At 41.5% G+C, this 23,868-nt stretch overlaps 1 protein-coding gene across 1 annotated transcript in view; it reads right to left on the bottom strand.

Annotated features, from left to right (window-relative positions):
- Positions 1-23,868, bottom strand: part of LOC148376640 (receptor-type tyrosine-protein phosphatase mu) — a 366,093-nt gene that overhangs the window by 20,251 nt on the left and 321,974 nt on the right. Inside the window, exons 24-27 of the mRNA XM_088349733.1 lie at positions 19,727-19,824; positions 10,787-10,903; positions 10,548-10,702; positions 8,203-8,338 (exon numbers count right to left, since the gene is read on the bottom strand). Of these exons, the coding sequence (XP_088205859.1) occupies positions 8,203-8,338; positions 10,548-10,702; positions 10,787-10,903; positions 19,727-19,824 (506 nt within the window). The remainder of the gene's footprint in view (positions 1-8,202; positions 8,339-10,547; positions 10,703-10,786; positions 10,904-19,726; positions 19,825-23,868) is intronic.

Here is a 23,868-nt window from a genome sequence, read left to right as displayed (position 1 = left end):
AGCCAATAGTGATTCAAATCGATTCAAATGGTGATTGACACATTGGTTAGCCAATGAAACGCCGGTAAATAAATCCCAGCATACACCGCGGACTACTCGGCGTTCGGGGGAAAATCGAGTCGGCGGCTGCAAGTTAGTTGGAAAACGTAATGTTGATCCATAAATAAGGCGCACTGTATTATAAGGCGCATGGTCAGCTTTTGAAAAAAATAAAGGCTTTTAGGTGCGCCTTATAGTGCGGAAAATACGGTATATAAACCTTAAACATACCAAATATAGCACTGAAGCAACTTACGAACAAGTTCAACTTACGAACGATCGTCCGGAATCTTGTTCGTAAGTAGGGCAGCGTCTGTATATGACATATTGCTTTGTGTTTGAATGGAGCAAAAAAAAAAAAAAAAAAACTTATGAATTTGTATCAACCAAAAGTCGAGTTTTTGATACAGTATACGTTTGTAGGCTTACTTCATAAACTGGCCCTTGATTCTAGAAGAAAAAAATGGAGGATTTTTTTCTTCTTCCATCAATCAGTCAAGCCGCTGTCCCGGTGACATCGGCTCTGGGTCTTGATGGAAATTATTTGTGAAGTGACATTTGCCGGTCAGCTCGACGGCACGCTTAAAGGCAGGGGTGTCAAACTCATTTGAACTCGGGGGCCACACAATAGAACATTCTGTCGGGGGCCGGACTAGTAGATTATAGAGAAAGAAAAAGAGGGATGAAGAAATAAGAGAAAGAGGGAGGGAAAGGGAGAGAGGGCAGGACAAAGAAAGAAAAAGAGACGGAGAGCGTGAGAAACAAAAGATAAAAAGTCGTGAGAGAGGGGGAAAAGAAAGGGAGAGGAAGAAAGAAATCCAAAGAGAAATAGAAAGACAGAAGGAGAGAAAAGAGAAAAGAAAGCGCGAAGGGTATGAAGAGAGAAAGGAGAGAAAAGGAAAAAAGGATGTTAGAGCAAAAGAGGTTAAAAGACACAGAGAGTGAAAGAGACAGAGTGGGAGAAAAGGAATGGAAAAGAGAGAGAGAGAGAGAGAGAGAGAGAGAGAGAGAGAGAGAGAGAGAGAGAGAAATAAATACAAGTACAGTGTCTTTGTTCGAGGCACCTGGCTTTGGCAACATCAAGTGGACATATTTCAACCTGCAGCTTGTTTTACTCTTGCGCTTCTCTGAGAGTTGTCTCGTGGGCCGGATTCAATCCCTTAGCAGGCCTGATCTGGCCCGCGGGCCGCCTGTTTAAGGGCTCGCCGATGAGGAAAATTCACGTAAAAACGCGTCTCGCCGATTCGATGAGCCTCACAACCCAGATTGCAACCTTTTGACCGCCAGAGAACTAGCAAGGAACCAATGCCGGCCGATCGCGATGTAGAAGAAGGATAAGCGAAATGAAAGACAAAAAAACCCTGCGAGGTAGGACTAAAAACATAGACCATAACAACATTTTGAAGGTCATGGTCCCTAAGGAAAAATGAGTCAGGGGAGGCTGCGCTTGTGTAGCAACACGATTCGTAAAGGTTTGAGAAGTTAAATTTGAAAATTGGCATATTCGCCCAAGGTCCCCGGTTCCAGCCAGGGTGGGCGAGAGGGATAGGCGCCACCAGGCTGTACTTGCCCAAGACACACCACAGGAAATGGTGCCCCCATGACCCTTTTAATGTATAAGTAGATATAAATCGTTAAAAAATCTTCATGCAGGGGCAGCACGGCAGCGCAGTGGTTAGCGCTTGTGCGGCACAGTTCATGTCATGGGAACCTGTCGTGGGTTCAAATCCAGCTCCAGACTTCCTGTGCGGAGTTTGTATGTTCTCCCCTTGCTTGCGTGGGTTTCCTCCGGGCACTCCGGTTTCCTCCCACATTCCAAAAACATGCATTTCAGGTGAATTGGCCGGTCCAAATTGTCCCTAGGTGTGAATGAGCGAATGAGTTGTCTGTCCCTGTGTGCCCTGCGATTGGCTGGCAACCAGTTCAGGGTGTCCCCTGCCCACTGCCTGGAGATGGCTGGGATGGGCTCCAGCCCCCCGCGACCCTAATGAGGATAAGCGGTACGGCTAATGAGATGAGATGAGATGTTTTTTTTCAGAAGAAAAAAAAAAAAAAAAAAAAAAAGAAAAATCCACATATCGGCCATCCAGGAGCCTAGAATATTTTAGGGCAGGGTTGTCAAACATATATGCAGCAGGCCAGATCAGGCCCGCCTCCAGATTGAATCTGGTTCATGCTGACCCTTTTAATGTATAAGTACATATAAATCGTTAAAAACATCTTCATGCATTGTGATATGTGGATTTTTCTTTTTAGTTTATCTCCCTCACAGTGGAAATGCACCTACGATGAAAATTTCAGACCCCATGACGGGGTGGAAACATGTGTTGGACTCGAGATGGACGCCACCAGGCTGTACTTGCCCAAGACACACAACAGGAACAAAATAAAAAATAAAAAAACAATAATAAATAAATATATATTATATATATAATCGTTAAAAAAATCTTCATGCATTGTGATATGTGGATTTTTCTTTTTAGTTTATCTCCCTCACAGTGGAAATGCACCTACGATGAAAATTTCAGACCCCATGACGGGGTGGAAACATGTGTTGGACTCGAGATGGGCGCCACCAGGCTGTACTTGCCCAAGACACACCACAGGAAATGGTGCCCCTATAACCCTTTCAATGTATAAGTGGATATAAATCGTTAAAAACATCTTCATGCATTGTGATATGTGGATTTTTCTTTTTAGTTTATCTCCCTCACAGTGGAAATGCACCTACGATGAAAATTTCAGACCCCATGACGGGGTGGAAACATGTGTTGGACTCGAGATGGACGCCACCAGGCTGTACTTGCCCAAGACACACCACAGGAAATGGGGGCCCCTGTGACCCTTTAAATGTATAAGTATATATAAACCGTTAAAAAAATCTTCATGCATTGTGATTTGTGGATTTTTCTTTTTAGTTTATCTCTCTCACAGTGGAAATGCACCTACGATGAAAATTTCAGACCCCATGACTGGATGGAAACGTGTTGGACTCGAGATGGGCGCCAACAGGCTGTACTTGCCCAAGACACACCACAGGAAATGGTGCCCCTATCACCCTTTTAATGTATAAGTAGATATAAATCGTTAAAAAAAATCTTCATGCATTGTGATTTGTGGATTTTTCTTTTTAGTTTATCTCCCTCACAGTGGAAATGCACCTACAATGAACATTTCAGACCCCATGACGGGGTGGAAATATGTGTTGGACTCGAGATGGACGCCACCAGACTGTACTTGCCCAAGACACACCACAGAAAATGGTGCCCCTATGACCCTTTAATGTATAAGTATATATAAATCGTTAAAAAAATCTTCATGCATTGTGATTTGTGGATTTTTCTTTTTAGTTTATCTCCCTCACAGTGGAAATGCACCTACGATGAAAATTTCAGACCCCATGACGGGGTGGAAATATGTGTTGGACTCGAAATGGATGCCAGCAGGCTGTACTTGCCCAAGACACACAACAGGGAAAAAAAAAAAAAAATTATATATCATGAAAAAAAAAGTCATGTATTGTGATTTCTGGATTTTTCTTTTTAGTTTATCTCTCTCACAGTGGACATGCACCAACAACGAACATTTCAGACCCCTCCATGATTTCTAAGTGGGAGAAATAGCAAAATAGCAGTGTTCAAATCCTTATTTTCTTTACTGTATATATTTTCTCTTTGACAAAATAGAACTTTACGAACTTCCCTTGAAAAAAATACAAGCTTTTTTTCCTTCACATTATCATAGTTTCGTAATATTTCACCACTAGATGGCACTGTTGTCTAATGCGAACGAAAGGCGGCGACTTAAATAAGGATTCCACTTATTAAGAAATACAAATTTCTCGGCCAATGAATTTTCATAAAAATATCAACGGTATGATAGTTCATGTATTTGTTCCTAGTATCCAAATCAAAGTTTTTTTCAATTAATTTGTTTTGTACCACTTGGAGGCACTAACTATTATACACTGTCTCTTTAAGGCCAGATAGTCTATGAAGGAGAAAGAAGTAGTCAATAAGTACTTATATTTGTTTTTTAACAGTATAATACACCGTTTTGTGTACCAGAATAAGAAAGACATTTTTTCGTCCAAAACACAAAGCGCCTTTGAGTCTTTAATATGTCAAAGTTTCTTTTTCAGCAAAAACATGAGCGCCACAAGTGATGTGAATTCGTTTTTCCCCAGTCAGTGCTGTCTCAGCAGAGCGTGCGCAAAAATGATAGATTTGCAGCACCTGGTATTCCTTGGTGGTCTCCCATTCGAGTGCTAACCAGGCCCAAGATCAGGCATTTTCAGGGTGGTTTGGCTGTAAACGGGTAATTCTATCGATATCAAATGTATGGTATTACACACGTATATTTTGGGGTCTAATTTTAATACACTACCTCATCCCTAGTACTGTTTTTTTCAGAATTATATTGGCTAACCAATGTGTTACTACTGGCTAATTAAATTCGAAGCTAAAGGAAGCTGTGTCCGTTTTATCAGTACAGGCCCTTAAAGACTAATGCGGGCTGTGGATCGTTAAAAAAAAGCTTGGAATTGGCCGAGAGTGGTGTCATTTAAACGGTCAGTAGCTAACGGCTGTATTGGAAATGAAATAACAAGTTGGATTAATTGTAAATGGAGATTATATGTCAAAATGGACAGATTGCAACAAGGAACGTCCAATGATGCAGACATGCTTTTAGGTAGATTTTTATATCTGTCGTCATTAAATATTTTGACACGGTTGGATGTAACTATATTTGCAGACTATCATCTCATGAGCTGAATATCACGGGACGTAATTGGTGAGTAGTGCCGGATTTATAGGTTTCGTGTATTTTGTTTTGGACTTATCGTGATGTTTCTGTGAAGAGTACGTCTTGAAATCATATCTTGAATCCCAAGAATTCAAGATTTTGTGGCACGATGTATTTCAGTGACTGGTGACATCGTGAAATCACAATTTTGTTTATCAACAACCTGATGGCATGCTGGTGGGCCGTCAAACGTTAAAGGGGTAAATAAGGGTGTGTTTTTTCAACATAAAGGAGATTTTTTTTTTTTTTCAAGAAACCGATGAAATATAAATGTACTACAAACACAAAATGAAATAAATATATAATAATTTCACAGCAAAAGAAACCCATAGGCAACATTTTTTGTTGACAATATCTGTGTATTATTTGTAATTGCAACATCCATTGCAGCCTGGTCATCCTGGAAGGGGGACGCCCTCATGTGCGGTCCCTTCTCAAGGTTTCTTCATTTTCCTCATGTTGAGGTTTTTCCTTGCCCTCATGTTGGTTTTATATCAGGGGATGGTGTCATAATAGTCTGTAGTTTGCAATAGTCTGTGGTCTGTGCAGCCCTTTGAGACTTTCCCTTCTCAAGGTTTCTTCATTTTTGTTGAGGGTTTTGAGTTTTTCCTTGCCCTCATGTAGGTTCTAGATCAGGGGGTGATGTCCATAGTTTCCAATAGTCTGTGGTCTGTGCAACACATTGAGACTGTCCCTTCTTAAGGTTTCTTTATTTTTGTTGATGTTGATGCCCTCATGTAGGTTTTAGATCAGGGGATGGTGTCATAAAATTCTGTAGTTTGCAATAGTCTGTAGTCTGTGCAGCCCCTTGAGACTGTCCCTTCTCAAGGTTTCTTCATTTTCCTCATGTTGAGGTTTTTGAGTTTTTTCTTTGCCCTCATGTTGGTTTTAGATCAGGTGATGGTGTAATAATAGTCTGTAGTAATAGTCTGTGGTCTGTGCAGCCCTTTGAGACTTTCCCTTCTCAGCGTTTCTTCATTTTTGTTGAGATTTTTGAGTTTTTCCTTGCCCTCATGTCGGTTCTAGATCAGGGGATGATGTCCATAGTTTCCAATAGTCGGTGGTCTGTGCAGCACATTGAGACTGTCCCTTCTTTAAGGTTTCTTTATTTTTGTTGAGGTTTTTGAGTTATTCCTTGCCCTCATGTTGGTTTTAGATCAGGTAACGGTGTCATAATAGTCTGTAGTTTGCAGTAGTCTGTGGTCCGTGCAGCCCTTTGAGACTTTCCCTTCTCAAGGTTTCTTCATTTTTGTTGAGGGTTTTGAGTTTTTCCTTGCCCTCATGTGGGTTCTAGATCAGGGGATGATGTCCATAGTTTCCAATAGTTTTTGGTCTGTGCAGCACATTGAGACTGTCCCTTCTTCAGGTTTCTTTATTTTCGTTGATGTTTTTGAGTTTTTCCTTGTCCTCATGTAGGTTTTAGATCAGGGGATGGTGTCATAATAGTCTGTAGTTTGCAATAGTCTGTGGTCTGTGCAGTCCTTTGAGACTTTCCCTTCTCAAGGTTTCTTCATTTTTGTTGAGGGTTTTGAGTTTTTCCTTGCCCTCATGTAGGTTCTAGATCAGGGGATGATGTCCATAGTTTCCAATAGTTTTTGGTCTGTGCAGCACATTGAGACTGTCCCTTCTTCAGGTTTCTTTATTTTCGTTGATGTTTTTGAGTTTTTCCTTGTCCTCATGTAGGTTTTAGATCAGGGGATGGTGTCATAATAGTCTGTAGTTTGCAATAGTCTGTGGTCTGTGCAGTCCTTTGAGACTGTCCCATAATCGAGGTTTCTTCATTTTCCTTATGTTGAGGTTTTTGAGTTTTTCCTTGTCCTCATGTAGGTTTTAGATCAGGGGATGGTGTCATACTCGTCTGGAGTTTGCAATAGACTGTGCAGCCCTTTGAGGATGTCCCTTCTCAAGGTTTCTTCATTTTCCTCATGTTGAGGTTTTTGAGTTTTTTCTTTGCCCTCATGTAGGTTTTAGATCAGGTGATGGTGTAATAATAGTCTGTAGTAATAGTCTGTGGTTTGCAATAACCTGTGCAGCCCTTTGAGACTCTTTGTGATTAAGGGCTATACAAATGAAAAAAAAGACTTAAAAAAAAAAGGACAATGACGGTCGGGGAAGACTCTGAAGGTCAGCGAAGTGGCGTAAAAGGAGGTGCGGCGTTTGGGCAGCGGGACTGAAACCTTTGGCCGTAAAGCTCAACGACGCTTGTCCGTTTAAAAGGGAATTACGGGCGAACCAAGCGTTCCACTGGCGCCAGATGGCCTCCGTTCAGGAAAGTCCTTCGCTTGCTTAGAAGCTTTTAAAGCTCTTTTAAAGCAGCAAGACTTTGTCAAGTGAGCCGCCATGAAGATAGATAGTTATATAGAGAGATATATAGAGAGATATATAGATACTTTATTCATCCCCATAGGGAAATTCACACTTCCAGCAGTATTGTTTATTAACAGATTAACAGGATGGCCTCGGGGTGCTGTGTTTTAGTTTAGCCACAGCGGAGTGGATGACGTCACACGCTAGGCCAAAAGTTCGACGTCCCTGCAGCAGATGGAAACCTTTGTGCCCAGGGTCACACCACCTCGTGTTCACCTAGATAGCCACTCCACCTCCTCTCCGCTTCCCGCAGGCTTTTGTGTCTCTGTCTGTTCTAACAGCGCTGAAGCTGGGTAGCTCCACGTTAGCGTCCGGGATGCTAGACGTGAGCCACGTTTCCGTAAAACACAGCAAACTGCACTCCTTGTAGGCTTTGATGTTTTTCACCAGCACAGCCAGTTGGTCGGTCTTATTTGGTAGAGAGTTCGCATTTAACATGATTACGGACAGTACCGAAGACTTATTACGCCGCTAGCCTCTTAGCTAGCTCATTTACCATGCTTACGGACGGTACTGAAGGCTTATAACGCTGCTAGCCGCTTAGCCTTCACCTTAGCTCCGGCTCTGCATCCACGACAGGGCCCCCTCATCACGCCGGCACAAGAATTCTTCAGGGCAAGGAGTAGATTCCTCGATTAAACGCATTTTTGTGTGTTAAAACCCATAACCATAAGATAGAAAGTAATCCAAAGTGTAGTTGTCAAACGGCACGAAAAACACCGAAGATAGAAGCAGACGCTTAAAACAATAAATCACAAAAAGTGCAAAATAACACGGAGCTGCACGGCGCCCATGATGTTTTAACATTTTTAAAATTACATTTTAAAATTAAAAGTTTTAAAAATGAAGGCACTTTGTCAATGGACAGTAACAAAGGGGCTGTGACTTTATGCAGCGTGTCATCGATTCTGCGCAGAACAGGACATCATACATATGGATTTTTGTTTGAGACTCCCTGCAGCACCCCCTGGTGTCCCGAAGGCGTCCTACCTCGGTCTGGACCATGTTGACCCGGCGCGACCGCAGCTCCCGCACGCAGTTGTAGATGTCCACGACGCCTTCGCGCTCCGCCATGTCCAGCATGATGTCGATCACGATGAAGCAGCCCGTACGACCCGCGCCGGCGCTGATGGGAAACGGAAGGAGTGAACAATTTCAGAAAAATAAGATAGACAACCTCATAATTTCCAGTTTAGTAGCTCAAGTAGACCTCCAAAAATTAACAGTCGAAAACAGGTTACTGTATATTCCTTATTTCGACACCTTGAAAAAAATTGCAAAACTTAAAAAAGTTTAAGTTAAGAAGTTTAAGTTAAGAAACTATATTTTTCTCGTTAATATTTCTCAGCTGGGATTCCTGTGAGAAAAGTGCATCAATATAGTTTCCATCCATAATTCTGTCCATCCATCCTACAATCCATACGCCAATCCATTTTTATACCGTATCTCAGATTGTCTGTTCATCCATTCATCAGTTAACTCATCAAAACCCCTAAACCAAGCATATGCAAACTCCGGCCCGGTGGCCAGTTATGGCCCATTATCACATTTCTATTGGCTCACTCCCTCTGTCATAAAAGTAATAATATGTAACCCGCAAGTAATATTGAGCGCAGAATTAAAAATATGTACAAAAAATAAAAAAAATCACTATTTCACCAGTGATGGCAGTGTCAGGACCAGAACGGAGACAGGACCCACTTGCGTACGTTTCTCTCAGTTTTATTGGGAAGAAGGGAAAGGATTGCACACACGATCCGGTGATCGCTGGTCGCGGGGAGTAGGTTGCTCAGAACGCGGAAGTGGTACTTCCGTGGCGAGCGATGGCGGTGTCGGGAGCGAAAAAAACAGGTCAGTAGAGACAGGAGAGCAAAAGAACGTGGTCGAAATCAGAAAATGGGTCTGAGTTGGGAAACAGACGGGAGCCAAAACAGGAGTGAGTCAGGGTCGAAAAAGTTGCCTAGCTTAAACTGAGGTTCGCAGACGGACTGACAACAGGTGACAGATAGGAGTGGGTTTAAATAGGGACAGGGAGCCAATCAGAGTCCGAGGCAGTTGGCGACAAAGGAGCGGGCACAGGTGGATCACATCAGTAATCATGACAGGCAGTAGCCCTTTGGCCATCTTACCCGTGGCTTTCTGTGACAATTTTAGCCCGGCCCATTTCCGATATGGCGACAGTAAAAAAAAAAAAAAAGGAATGTTGACTGTGAGGGCCGCCGCTTCCAGGACAAGTGGAAATTGGAGTATTTTTTGAATGACATACGAAACCACTGCATCTGCCTAATTTGCCAAGAGACTGTGATCGTTTTTAAATAATATAATATCACGCGGCACTGCCGGACCAAACATGCTGACAACAAAAACCTAACTGGAAACGAACGCTGTTATACAGCACAGCAGTTTTCTTAAAAGTTTGGTCACCCCTGACCTTAACAATCCAATCCATCCACCCATCTCTCATCCAACGATACATCCATCCGTCTATCCATTCTTAAAAATGCCTAACAGTCCAATCCATCGGTACATCCATCAGTTCATCAGTTCATCCGTTCATCCATCCATCAATCAATTCATCCATTAAAATGCCTAAACATTCAAGGCTCCTCCCACCATCAAATGCCTAAACAATTCAATCATTCCATTCATCTACCCACCTGTCCGTCAGTCAGTCCATCTATCCATCGATTCATCAATCAAAATGCCTAAATAATCCAATCTATTCATCAACCTAGTTTGCTCATCCGTCCGTTGATTTTCTACCATACATTGGTCCATCCACTCATCCATCCATACAACTCAACAATCCGATCCAAACCAATCCACCCACCCTTCTGTTTGTCCATCAGTCAATCTTCTCCCATGCATTCATTTTCCACCATCCATCCACTTATTAAGACATCAAAATGGGTAGGTTCCTCTTGGTCTCCTTCCATTGACTTCTGCTCCATAGATCCTCTTCAACATTCGCTCCTCATCCATCCTCTCCATGTGTCCAAACCAACCGAGTACTCTCTTATCCACACGCTTGCTCAGTTCCACTACTACTCCAGTTCTGTCTCTCACAATTTCATTTCTCAATCTATCCAATCTTGTCACTCCTAACATACTCCTAAAACACTTCATCTCAAAAACATTTAATTCCCTTCTCAAATTTGCGTTCAGGCTCCAAGTCTCTGCACCGTACAACACAGTCGGCACAATCACACTCTCATACAGTCCCCTCTTAACATCCATACTCATACTCTTGTTGCTGATCACTCTCCTCAGAGCACACAAAACCTTGCAATATACCCGTGTCGAAATCCTTGACACAAGACTTCCTTGACCTTTACCTGCAGTGCACCACCATGGGCCCGGCGTTGCTCAAAGTCTTGGACTTGACGCGTCGGATGAAGCCCAGCAGCCCCGTGGAGTGATACGGCACGCCGTGATCCGGCCAGCCCGTGAAGTGGAACTGACGGATCTCGCGGATTTCGTGAGCGCCTCGCTGAGTCAGACAAACAATCGACAGCGGGTAAAGTTCAGTTGTACCACCGAAGCCGTCCGGATCTTCCGGTTTCCCGTGCCGTACCTTCTCTACAGCGAAGGTCCGGATCACGTACTCGGACAGGAGCTCGGTCTCGATGAGCGTCACCTTGATGTCTCTGTAGATCTCGGTGTCGTCCGGCCAGTATTTACAACACTTCACCTGAGTAGACAAAAAAAAGACATCTGAACACTTGGACATCTGTTGTGGAGTACCACAGGGTTCTATCCTGGGTCCAAAGTTATTTATGTTTAATATTAATGATATTTTTAATGTTTCAAAACTATTACAATTAGTAATAATTGGAGACGACACTAACATTTTCTATTCAAATGATAACTACATTTGGTAACCTGCATTAATCGTGAATTAATTAACCTAAAAGAATGGATAGATATGAATAAATTATCTTTAAATTTAAATAAAACCAAAGTCATATTCTTTGGTAATCACAAGGCAAATCAAGATTTAGAAGGAAAAATGTATAGTGCTGCAATAGAAGCTGTACTGGCCAAATACAGGGATGAAGAAAATGGGATATGAGTGGGATTGGAAATACTGCGTTTAAAACTATGGGTAACTTTGTTGTTATTTTTGCTGTTATTATATCATAACTGTTATTATTAATATTATTTTTATTTTTATTGTTGTTATTATCATTGGTGCCGCAGTGACATTTGGTAACTAGTGGCATTATAACGTTAATAGATGGGTACTACGATGCTTAGTGTATAAAATATGTGATTTTTTAAATTATTATAAATATTGATATCTGACCTATGTAACAAGTATTTCCATGAGATTTTGTTATATAAGACACAAAAGGAGAAGAGGATTTGCAAAATGTATTTACCGTAAATTCCGGACTATAGAGCGCACCTGATTATAAGCCGCACCCACCACATTTTAAGAGGAAAACCGATTTTGTACATACACAAGCCGCACCTGTATATAAGCCGCATGCGCCCACATTTAAACATGTAACGCAAGCACAAAATTAAAACCAAACCCAACTTCAAGTCCCGCGATTGAAACTAAATGTCCTTCATTAAAGTCCACAGTCCAAAAATCACAGCCGGCAAAATGAACGGAAAATGATACCGGTACTTAAGGTTTGATGCAGACCTGCAGAGTCCGGGTCCCGTTGAATGTCAAGGAAAAAAGTGTATATTTCCAAAGGTAAGGGTGGGAAAAATATATCAGATGAACACATTTACTCACGCAACTCCTTTTTCTTTAACCAACGTTTTACCCCCTCTTCTTTCCTTGTCTGTCCCTCAACTTTAGCGGTCCCCACTTAAACTCGGCACCCCGCGTTTGTTCTGCCCCTCAGTTTTCGTTCACCCGTGCAAAACATGTCAGAATAAGTGTCTAAAATAAATACAAATAAATACATGACAAAAATATACAGTTGCAAATACATATTATACATGGGTTACACATATTTACAAAGAAAGACGGTACACCGAGAGAGTTTTCAAAGCTTTAATAATAATAATATAGCTTTGACAGGGCAGTTAATGGTAGCAACACTCGAGCGCTGCTAGCGGCCGTTAGAAAAATGACATAAATCGGCCGCATCACCGAATAAGCCGCAGGGTTGAAAGTTAGGGAAAAAAGTAGCGGCTTATAGTCCGGAATTTACGGTAATAGGGAAGACAAAGGGGTAGGGAAAATAAGCATCTGCTTCTGACTACCCCATTCCGAACATGTTATGTAACATTATTTTGTTGTCGACTCATTGTTTTTGTCCTGTTTTTATTTTAATGTTCGAAATAAAGTTTTCATTCATTCATTCAAAGACAAAGAGGCCATAAATCCTATCTGATGAGCGCCGTAAAACCGCTCCGACTCGTAAAAGGGATAATTGGCGCGACACCGACGGATGTCCGGGCACGACGGAAACGAGCCGGGCGGCGCCTTGTAAAACCCCGTCGGCGAGGGCAAGGAACCGGGGCGGGGGGTTCATTTGTGAGCAGTGGTGGGGCTTCATCCCCCCGTTATTGCTTCCCGTCCGCCGGCTATGTAAAAATGAGTTAAATGGTACAGAACCTGAGTGGCCGGGGAGCGAGAACATGAAAAAATGCATGAGGGGAGGGAGGTGGCGGTCCAATAATGATGTGAAATAATAAACCCTGGGCTGTTAAGAACAGATTTCCCTACAGGAATCTAAAACACTCGGGTGGAAATATTACTGGTATTAGCCGTAATAAGAGCTGCGGAATTACCCTCCCTCCTCCTCCTTTTCTTCTATTAAACAGTTGCCGGTGAGGGAGACGGAGAAACGATGAAGAGATGCCTTCACGGCTCCTCCGAGGGGCCTGTGAACCGGTTGGCGGGGAAATGAGAATTTCTGAACGGGGCCGACGTTATCGGAAGAAGGATTGACCTGCGACTCGGTCGGAATTGGCCTCATTAAAGCTTCCGTCTTTCAGTTAAGTCAGATTCGGGTTCTATTGTGCGAGGTGACGGTTATATATTTTGGCCCATTCCTCCTTGCAACAGCTGGATCTGTGAAGTTGGATGGAAAGTGTTTGTGAACAGTAGTTTTCAGTTCTTTCCACGGGTTCTCAATTGGATTGAGGTCTGGACTTTGATTTGGTCATTCTAACACCTCGATATGTTTTTGGTGAACCATTCCATTGTAGCTTTTGCTTTATGTTTTGGATGATTGTCTTGTTGGAAGAAAAATCTCCGTTCCAGTCTCAGGTTTTCTTCCAGAATGGTCCTGTATTTGGCTCCATCCATCTTCCTTGTCCCTGCTGAAGAAAAGCAGGCCCAAACCATGATGCTGCCACCACCATGTTTGACAGTTGGGATGTTGTGTTGAGGGTGATGAGCTGCGCTGCTTTTACGCCAAACATAATGTCTCGCATTGTTGCCAAAAAGTTTGATTTTTGTCTCATCTGACCAGAGCATTTTCTTCCACATGTTTGGTGTGTCTCCCAGGTGGCTTGTGGTAAACTTTAAACAACACTTTTTATGGATATCTTTAAGAAATGGCGTCCTTCTTGCCACTCTTCCATAAAGGCCAGATTTGTGCAGTATACGAACGATTGTTGTCCTATGGTCAGATTCTCCCACCTCAGCTGTAGACCTCTGCAGTTCATCCAGGGTGATTGTGGGCCTCTTGGCTGCATCTCTAAACAGTTTTCTACTTGTATGAGCTGAAAGTTTAGGGGGACGGCCCAATCTTGGTAGATTTGCAGTGGTCCGATACCTCTTCCATTTCAATATTATTGCTTGCACAGTGCTCCTTGGGATGTTTAAAGCTTGGGAAATCTTTTTGTATCGGAATCCAGCTTTAAACTTTTCCACAACCTTATCTCGGACCTGCCTGGTGTGTTCCTCGTTCTTCATGATGCTCTCTGCCCTTTAGACAGACCCCTGAGACTATCGCAGTGCAGGTGCATTTATACAGAAGCTTGATTACACACAGGTGGATTCCATTTATCCTCATTAGTCATTTAGATCAACATTGAATCATTCAGAGATCCTCACTGAACTTCTGGTCGGAGTTTGCTGCACTGAAAGTAAAGGGGCTGAAACATTTTGCATACCCACTTTTTCCTTTTTTATTTGTTAAAAAAGTTTCAAATATCCAAAAAAGTGTGTTCCACTTCATGATTGTGTCCCACTTACTTATGTCGAGAGGATTTAAGTAACAGGTTCAATGTAGCCTAATGTAACGGGCTAAGAGTACAGTTTCTTCTTCACACAACTACTCAAGTAAAAGTAACAGTATAGTGATTCAAAAATAGTCTGTCAAGTCCAAATGTCACAGAACTTACCTAAGTAAATGTAACCCGTTACTACCCACCTCTGGTATATACTAATGTCATTTAGGCTGTCGAAGCAAATTAAACTGGGAGAGTTGTCATCTGAATACTTGGACATCTGTTGTGGAGTACCACAGGGTTCTATCCTGGGTCCAAAGTTATTTAATTTATACATTAATGATTTTTTTTAGAGTTTCAAAACTATTAAAATGAGTAATCTTTGCAGACGACACTAACATTTTCTATTCAAATGATTGCTATATTAATTTCGTAACCTGCATTAATCGTGAATTAATTAACCTAAAAGAATGGATGGATATAAATAAGTTATATTTAAATTTAAATAAAACCAAAGTAATATTCTTTGATAATCGCAAGGCAAATCAAGATTTAGAAGTAAAAATAGACATTGTATCAGAAATAACGTTTTTAGGGGTCATAACAGACAATAAATTAAGCTGGAAAACACATATCAGACACATACAAACTAAAGTATCTAAAAGCATTTGAATAATTAATAAAGCCAAATTTATTTTAAATTATAATGCATTGGATTTATTATATTGTTCTATAGTTCTGCCATATTTAACATATTATTCAGAAGACTGGGGCAATAATTACAAAAGTTCACTACAGCCCCTTTTTATACCCCAAAAACATGCAATAAGAACCATACACAGGGTAGGATATCGAGATCATACTCATATTTTATTCCTGCAGTCCAAATTATTAAAATTGGATGTTTTAGTAAAATGATTCACTGCACAACTGCTATTTAAGGTCAACAAAAACAGTGCCAGAAAACCTCCAAAAATTATTCATTCGGAAAGAGGAAAATTATAACTTGAGGGCCTGTAGTAAATTCAAAATCCCAAAGGTGAGAACCACCAGGAAAAGTATGTGTGTGTCTGTGTGTGGAGTCAAACTTTGGAACAATTTACAAGACGAGATCAAACAATGTCCAACTATTTACTTGTTCAAATTTAAATACAAAAAACATTACTGGCAGAATACAGAGATGAAGAAAATGGGGTATGAGTGATACTAGGGATTGGAAATACTGCGTTTACAACTATAGTTAACTTTATTGTTATTGTTACTATCATTAGATAGATAGATAGATACTTTATTCATCCCCGTAGGGAAATTCACACTTCCAGCAGTCTACCCCGTTGTTTATTACCAGCTCAGTAGCCTAGATGGTAAGGCGCCCGCTTTGAGACTGGGAGGTCGGTGGTTCGCGCCCCGGCCGAGTCATTCCTAAGACTTAAAAAGTGGTCGGCGGCGCCCTCTGTTGGCTGCGGCTGCATCGGCTCGCTACAACGGGTCAGGTGCAATCGACATTTCGTTCTGTGTACATTGTTACACAGAATGACAATTGTTACACAGAATGACAATACAAGGAAATTATTATTATTATTATTATTATTATTATTAACCAGACATGGGGACTTGAGACTTAGTGACTTGGACTCGAGTCGACTCGAGTCGCTGTTTTTATGACTTGTGACTTGACTTGGACTTGGCAATCTAAGACTCGGGACTTGACTTGTGACTTGACTTGCCCAAGAAAAAAATACTTGGGACTTACTTGGGACTTGAAGGTGAAGACTTGAGACTTACACATGTGTGACTTGGTCCCATGTCTGTTATTAACAGATGAACATGATGCCCTAGGGGTGCTTGTAGCGGAGTGGATGACGTCACGCCAGTCCAAAAGTTCAACATCCCTGCGGCAGATGGAAAACTTTTCTTTGTGAAAATCCAGGGATACACCACCTCGTGTTAGCAAGTCCGCCTCCTCTCCGATTCACCCCAGCTTTCGTGTCTCTGTTTAGCGGGGTTGAAGCCGGATAGCTCCGGGTAGCTCCGGGTGGCTACACGTTAGCGTCCGGAATGCTAAACGTGAGCCACGTTTCCGCAAAACACAGCAACTGCGCTCCCTGTGCGCTTTGATGTTTTCCACCAGCACTCGATGATCTTATTTGGTCGTGAGTTCGCATTTACCATGATTACGGATGGTACCGAAGACTTATAACGCCGCTAGCCGCTTTGCTAGCTCCGGCTCTTCTTCCACGATAGGCCCCTTCATCACGCCGGCACGAGAATTCTTCAGGGCAAGGAGTTGAAATTCCTTGAATACACGCATTTTTTGTGCGCTAAAACCCATTTCCCATAGGATAGAAGTAATCCATAGTGTAGTTGTCAAAACGGGAAGAAAAAACACCAAAGATAGGAGCAGACAGTAAAACAATAGGGCAGCTGCTGGAAAAGGCATAACTGTTATGCTAACATTATTGTTGTTGTTGAGTCATTGTTTTTGTCCTGTTTTTATTTTATAATGTTCGAAATAAAGTTTGCTTTTGGGTCGTTGTATGAGACAGCTGTGTTCATATCTATTGTGCAAGGTGTTAGCTAGCTAGCAGATTATTTCAGTGGTAGAAACAAACAACAACAGTGGAAATGAAATCGAAATTTGTCGCATCTTCTGGATGAAAAACTGGCTACCTCCCCCTATAATACATTAGAGCCCCTCCTAGCGCTGCTTTTGCGTGCAGCAGCAGGATTTCCCCAAATTCATCAGGCCGAGCAGATGGCCCGCCGCGCTACGCCCCGGTGACTTTACGAGCAACGGCAGCCGGCGTTGGCCGGGGATCATATAGCAGACGCTCCAGGGACCCCGGCCGGCGGAGGGGGCCCCGGGCGGGACGGGGCCGGTGGCGGATAAGCAGGTGCGGGGCGGGGTCGGGCGGGCACGGAAGAACCCTAATGAGGTACCGGGAGATCGGTGGAGCCGTGAATCACCGAGAAGCGCCGCTAGACTGCAAAGTCAGCATGGTGCGAAAAGGTGCGCTTGTTTCCAGGAACCTTTCTGCCACGGGGGCGCTTCAATTATCTGGTCGGTGAGCTGGGGGCAATGCGTAAAGGGCGAGGGAGATGAGAAGGTATTTCGAGAGCATCAATGGGTCTTTTTACTCAGACGAGTGTCACAATGCCCCCAACATGCCCCCCCTGTCTTTACCCCTACCCAGTAGCCCACGTCGCTGGGGGTTTCAAACATGTGGCATGAAGGATGACATTTTGTTGCCAAAGTCTTAAAAAATAAAACATTTTGGAATTTTGGTTTGGGTCATTTTTGGGTGTTTTTTTTTGGTCATGATTCGGTTAATTTGCATTTTTGGGTTATTTTTAGTCGTATTTTTGTCTTTGTAGTCATTTTTGGGAAAATATGATTTTTTGGGTAATTTTTGGGCTAATTTTTTGGGGTCGTTTAAATGCCCTTTTTCGGTCGATAATGGTTTTTAGGGGTTTTGGGGTCATTTTTTGTCGAGATTCAGTCAATTTGCATTTTTAGGTCATTTGTATTTGTACTTTCGTCTTTTTGTCATTCTTTTGAAATATGATTTTTTTTTGTTCATGTTGTGGGTCGTTTAATTGCCGTTTTTCAGTCGATTATGGTTTTTAGGGGTTTTGGGGTCATTATTTGTGTTTTTTTTTTGTTGTGATTCGGTCAATTTACGTTTGAGGTCATTTGTAGTTGTATTTTGGTCTTTAATGTCAATGATTTTATTTTTGTTCATTTTTTGGGCCATTTAATTGCTGTTTTTCGGTCGATTATGGTTTGTAGGGGTTTTGAGGTCATTTTTGGCTTTTTTTGTTGTGATCTGGTGAATTTGCATTTTTAGGTTAATTTTAGTTGTATTTTTGTCTTTTTTGTTTTTCTTTTGAATAAAATACGATTTTTTTTGTCATTTTTTGGGTCGTTTAATTGCCGTTATTTGGACGATTATGGTTTTTAGGGGTTTTTGGGTCTTTTTTTGTCGAGATTCAGTCAATTTACATTTTTAGGTCATTTTTAGTTGTATTTTTGTCTTTTTTGTTATTCTTTTGAATAGATTATTTATTTTTTGGTCATTTTTGGGGTCGTTTAATTGCTGTTTTTCGGTCAATTATGGTTTTTAGGTTATTTTTTGTGTTGTTTTTTTGTCGTGATTCAGTCAATTTACATTTTTAAGTCATTTTTAGTTCTATTTTTGTCTTTTTTGTTATTCTTTTAAAAATATGAATATTTTGTCAGTTTTTGGGTTGTTTAATTGTCGTTTATCGGTCGATTATGGTTTTTACGTCATTTTTTTGTGTTTTTTTTAATTCAGTCAATTTACATTTTTAGGTCATTTTTAGTTGTATTTTGGTCTTTTTTGTTATTCTTTTGAAAATATAATTTTTTTGTTCATTTTTTGGGTCGTTCAATTGCTGTTTTTCGGTCGATAATGGTTTTTAGATTTTTTTGGGCCGTTTTTGAGATGTTTTTTAATCTTTTTTTAATGTGTTTTTGGTCGTTTTGTTCTGGGTTGTTGTTTTTCAGTTGTTTTTTGGGCCGATTTCCATTTCTACTTTTTTTATTCTCGGTCATTTTGCTGGTCATCTTGGGTTGTATTTCCATCTCTTTTTGGGTCGTTTCGGTCGTTCATCGTTCAATTTCATATGTATTTCATTAAGTAATTTTAAAATCTTTTACATACTTGTCTTCATCCTTTAAGCACTTTTTTTTATCATGTACCCGGTAGTTTTTTTTCAAAACTCTCACTTTTTAGCATATTTTGTACTTTTTCTGTGGTTTTTGGCACCCTTTTTTATTTTATTTTATTTTTTTTAGCAATTTTTCAATTTTTTTAAACACCAACATCTAATTTTACCCGCATGTTTTGGGTTGTTGGGGTCCTTCTTGGGTCTGTTTTTTTTTTTTAATTCTCTGCTCGATTTTGATTTCTAATGTATTTTTTGATTATTTTGTGGTCAATTTTGGGGTTGGCTATTGGTTGTTTTACTAGCAGAAAGGAGTGGTCAAGAGAAACCATGTCTAGAGCAGTTCCTGTTCACGGTTCCATTCATGTTTAGATAGTTAAACGTTAAAGAACTGTTATTAAAGGCGATTCAACTGAATAGACTTATTTTTTCGAAACAATCTTCATTTATTTATATCCGTTGTATCATCATTATTTAATGTATTTATTCCTGACTGCTAATATGTTTATTTTTTTAATCGTATTTTGTGTAAAATAATGTTGATTTATTTTTATATTTATATTTATTTCGCGCCCCAGCCTCACCCAGACTATGCTTCCAGGGGCCGCCCCGAAAATCGAGTTCCAGACCCCTGGGGTAAAATGATCGGAGTACGGAATCTAGCAAGCGCGATACCCACCCGACCGACTTCCACCAGGTTGGTTACCATGACGATAGCCGCTGTATTCTCCTGCCACACCATCCGCCAGTAGTCCAGTACCGTCTCCTGCATGGGGCCTGCCGGAAATAAGCAAAGGAAATTTCAATTTTTTTTATGGTCGTAATTTTCTTGTTTGTTCAGAAGATGGCGCCATCGGACATTCGAAACATGAAGCACTTTTTTAGTGATTGAAGAATTATTTGTGGGTGGAGTTTAACCCTGCTCTTGTCCTCGGGTCAAAATGACCCGCCAGTGAATTCGAATCCCCTAAATGATATTTGGGATTTGTTTTTTTACCTGACAAGAAAATAAATGTTGCTTTAAACCACATTCCCATGAGGTCTCGAATCCGCGGGCTGGGGGCCATTTGCAGTCCTCAGGATGATAGATTAAGGCTCCCTCATCCATAAGAAAGTTAAAAGGAGAGAGTGTATGTATTGATCACTAGATATTGTAGTATTCTGTCGTGCGATCGGAAACGAGTGCTAAAAATTACATGTAAAATAACACAACATTTTTCTCACATATTCCCTATCCGTTTTTTTTTTGTTTTTTTTTGGGTACCCAAATCAGCCAGATGACAGACAATTATATCATCTCCCTTAAGTTAATGTAGAATACATTGAATTTTCCTGAACTACGAGTATTTAAAAAAATAGCAAATATATATGACAGGTTTTTTTCAAATCAGTATCATTTTTTTTAAAGAATGACAATTTTTTTGGAGGCTCTGGATAAAACACAATGTCTCTTTAAGTCCTTCATAATCCCAAAGGTGAGAACCACCAGGAAAAGTATGTGTGTGTCTGTGCGTGGAGTCAAACTTTGGAACAATTTACAAGACGAGATCAAACAATGTCCAACTATTCACTTGTTTAAATTTAAATACAAAAAAACATTCCTGGCGGAATACAGAGATGAAGAAAATGAGTGATACGAGAGATTGGGAATAGTGCGTCTACAACTATGGTTAGCTTTGTGTTATTGTTGCTATTGTTATATCATAACTGTTATTATTAATATTATCTCCATTGTTGTTATTTAATTGGTGTATTTCATAGGGACCTAAAACCAGAGATTCTCCGCAGAAGAGCCCTGGCAGCATCTGCTCTGCAATCTCTCTGGAAACCGCTCTGGCGGCACCAGACCATCGCACGCAAGACAAAGCTCCGCATTTACAACCTCGCCGTACTCTCTATCCTGCTTTATGGCTCAGAAACATGGCCCCTGAACGACACCCTGGCCACAAGAATCGAAGGTTTTGATAGCAGGGCTCCCAGAACCATCGAGAACATCAGGTGGCCCCAGCGAGTCTCCAATAAAGAGCTCAGAGCCCGCACGTGCCAGCCTCGAGCATCTTCCTTGGTCGCACAACGCCGCACCCGCTGGTTTGGCCATGTCCTTCGTCTACCACCAGACCATCCGACACGAGCCATTCTCCAGTTTGACCCAAAGGCCGCAGGCTGGAGACGACCACGAGGGAAACCCCGCACTCGATGGCTCGACGTCGTTGCGGGCGACCTCCAACAACACGGAGTTGCTGTAGAGGATGCAGAACAGCTGGCACAAGACCGCCAGCATTGGAAAAACCTGGTTCATCTGGTCGGCTCAACGCACAGGGACGGGACCCCCTGACCTTCGCTGGAGCAATAATCAATCAATCAATCAATTTCATAGGGAAGATGAAGGGGTAGGGAATTTAAGCATTGGCTTCTTACTACCCCTTTTCGAACATATTATGTAACATTATTTTGTTGTTGAGTAATTGTTTTTGTTTTGTAGTTGAGTTATTGTTTTTGTTCTGTTTTTTATTTTAATGTTCGAATAAAGTTTTCATTCATTCATTCATTCATTCAAGTGCAGACCCAGCTGACTATAGAATCATTTATTACTGATTTATTTTCATAAGAATTCTAGATAGATAGATAGATAGATAGATAGATTGATAGATAAGTTATTTACACACTACAGAATATTCCAATGTTTTAGTGGTGTCAATCAGTGGCATAAGTCTCATCTCATCTCATTAGCCGTACCGCTTATCCTCATTAGGGTCGCGGGGGGCTGGAGCCCATCCCAGCCATCTCCGGGCAGTGGGCAGGGGACACCCTCAACTGGTTGCCAGCCAATCGCAGGGCACACGGGGACAGACAACTCACTCGCTCATTTACACCTAGGGACAATTTGGACCGGCCAATTCACCTGAAATGTATGTTTTTGGAATGTGGGAGGAAACCGGAGTGCCCGGAGGAAACCCACGCAAGCACGGGGAGAACATACAAACTCCGCACAGGAGGTTCTGGATTTGAACCCACGACAGGTTCCCATGACATGAACTGTGCCGCACAAGCGCTAACCACTGCGCCCAGTGGCAGAAGTAAACAGGACAAATCAGATGGTCTTCTCACGGATTGCAGTTTCAGATCAACTAGTAGTCAAAGGTGAAGTAGCAGACATAAACAAAACAAGATAGGGGGTGTTTTCACGCATGGAATAAACTCTTTTTTGCGGATTTCAATTGGTTCTAGAGTTGCTGCAGATTACAAGACCCTGAATTCTCTGAATGGGTTGTGTTATTTTTTGGTTTTTAATCATGTATTGAAAGTATTGGTTGGAATTGTTCAATGTAGGGGGAAAAGAAAGACACTGTAGTCATTGGATTAAAGACAATCTTTGCACATTTTTTTTCTTTTCTAAAGTTATAGAAAATGGAAGCAAACTTTATCACACATATCGTTTTGAAAAGCAATGTTTTTTTTGGGAATAAAAGACAAGTGGAACCCATCCGCCCATTATCTGCACCGCTTATCTTCAGTAGGGCCGCAGGGATGCTGGAGCCCATCCCAGTCATCTTCCTGAATTAGTTGCCAGCCAATCAGAGGGCACACAAAGACAGACAACTCACTCGCTCATTCACACAGCCAATTAAACTGACACACAATTATTGGAATGTGGGAGGTATCCGGAGTGCCTGGAGGAAACTCACGCAAGCATGGGGAGAATATGCAAACTCCACACAGGAAGGCTGGTAGCTGGATTTGATCCCACAACCTCAGAACTGTGCCGCAGACTAATCCCTCAGCCGCCGTGCTGCCACAATTGGAACCGTTACACTTCAATTTGAAAAATGATCCAAATCCAAAAAATAGTATTCTGTCGCCCTCCATTGTTGTAGACTAAGAAAATTTGGATTTTTCAAAATAAAAGACAATTGAAAATATTTGTTCTGCCTCTCAAAAGGATTTCTGTAGTAGAACAGTGCAGAGTGAAGTAGACTGAGTGAAATTAGAACTTTCAAAATGAAAGAAAATTCTTTTTATTTTAATTTGAAAACATTTTTTGCACATTTTCTGCCATGTTGTGCATGAAATCCAAACATGATGTTTTGCTTTTTATGATTTTTCTGCAGGGGCAGCACGGCGGGCGCAGTGGTTAGCGCGTGTGCAGCACAGTTCGTGTGATCAAACCCCCTGTGTGGAGTTTGCATGTTCTCCCTGCGCTTGCGTGGGTTTCCTCCGGGCACTCCGGTTTCCTCCCACATTCCAAAAACATGCTTGTCAGGTAAATTGGCCGGTCCAAATTATCCCTGGGAGTGAATGAGTTGTCTGTCCCTGTGTGCCCTGCGATTGGCTGGCAACCAGTTCAGGGTGTCTCCTGCCCACTGCCCAAAGATAGCTGGGATGGGCTCCGGCACCCCGCGACCCTACTGTGTATAAGCGGTGCAGATAATGAATGGATGGATATTTCTGCAGTTTGCAAAAATAATTTTTTCCCCATAAAATTAAAGAAAAAAAATATTAAATTAAATTAATTTTACTCACCTGAGATCAAATCTCACGTCTCGACTGAATTGACAATTTGGAATAACTCAGGTTAATTAACAAGGACGGATAATAGTTTAATCAAGCACGCGAGTGTGAAATTAGCGTAAATTAATTAGGATATGCAAATCCAGTCAAAACGCAACGTCCCCCCCGACAGCAATTGCTAAAACGATGTAGACGAGCAAACTTAAACTTGATTAATCAAATGATCTTGTTTACCTCGAAGACGGCAGGCTTATCATCGCTCGCGGGTCCCAAATAACCACGGAGGAAATGCTAAAAGATCGGAAAACTGCA

The sequence above is a fragment of the Urocampus carinirostris genome, chromosome 1, assembly GCF_059441175.1.
Source record: "Urocampus carinirostris isolate Australia breed hairy pipefish chromosome 1, RoL_Ucar_1.0, whole genome shotgun sequence".
In the NCBI taxonomy this organism is placed as follows: domain Eukaryota; kingdom Metazoa; phylum Chordata; class Actinopteri; order Syngnathiformes; family Syngnathidae; genus Urocampus; species Urocampus carinirostris.
Note: the sequence above shows the minus strand (reverse complement) of the source record. Positions and strands in the feature narration are given on the sequence as shown.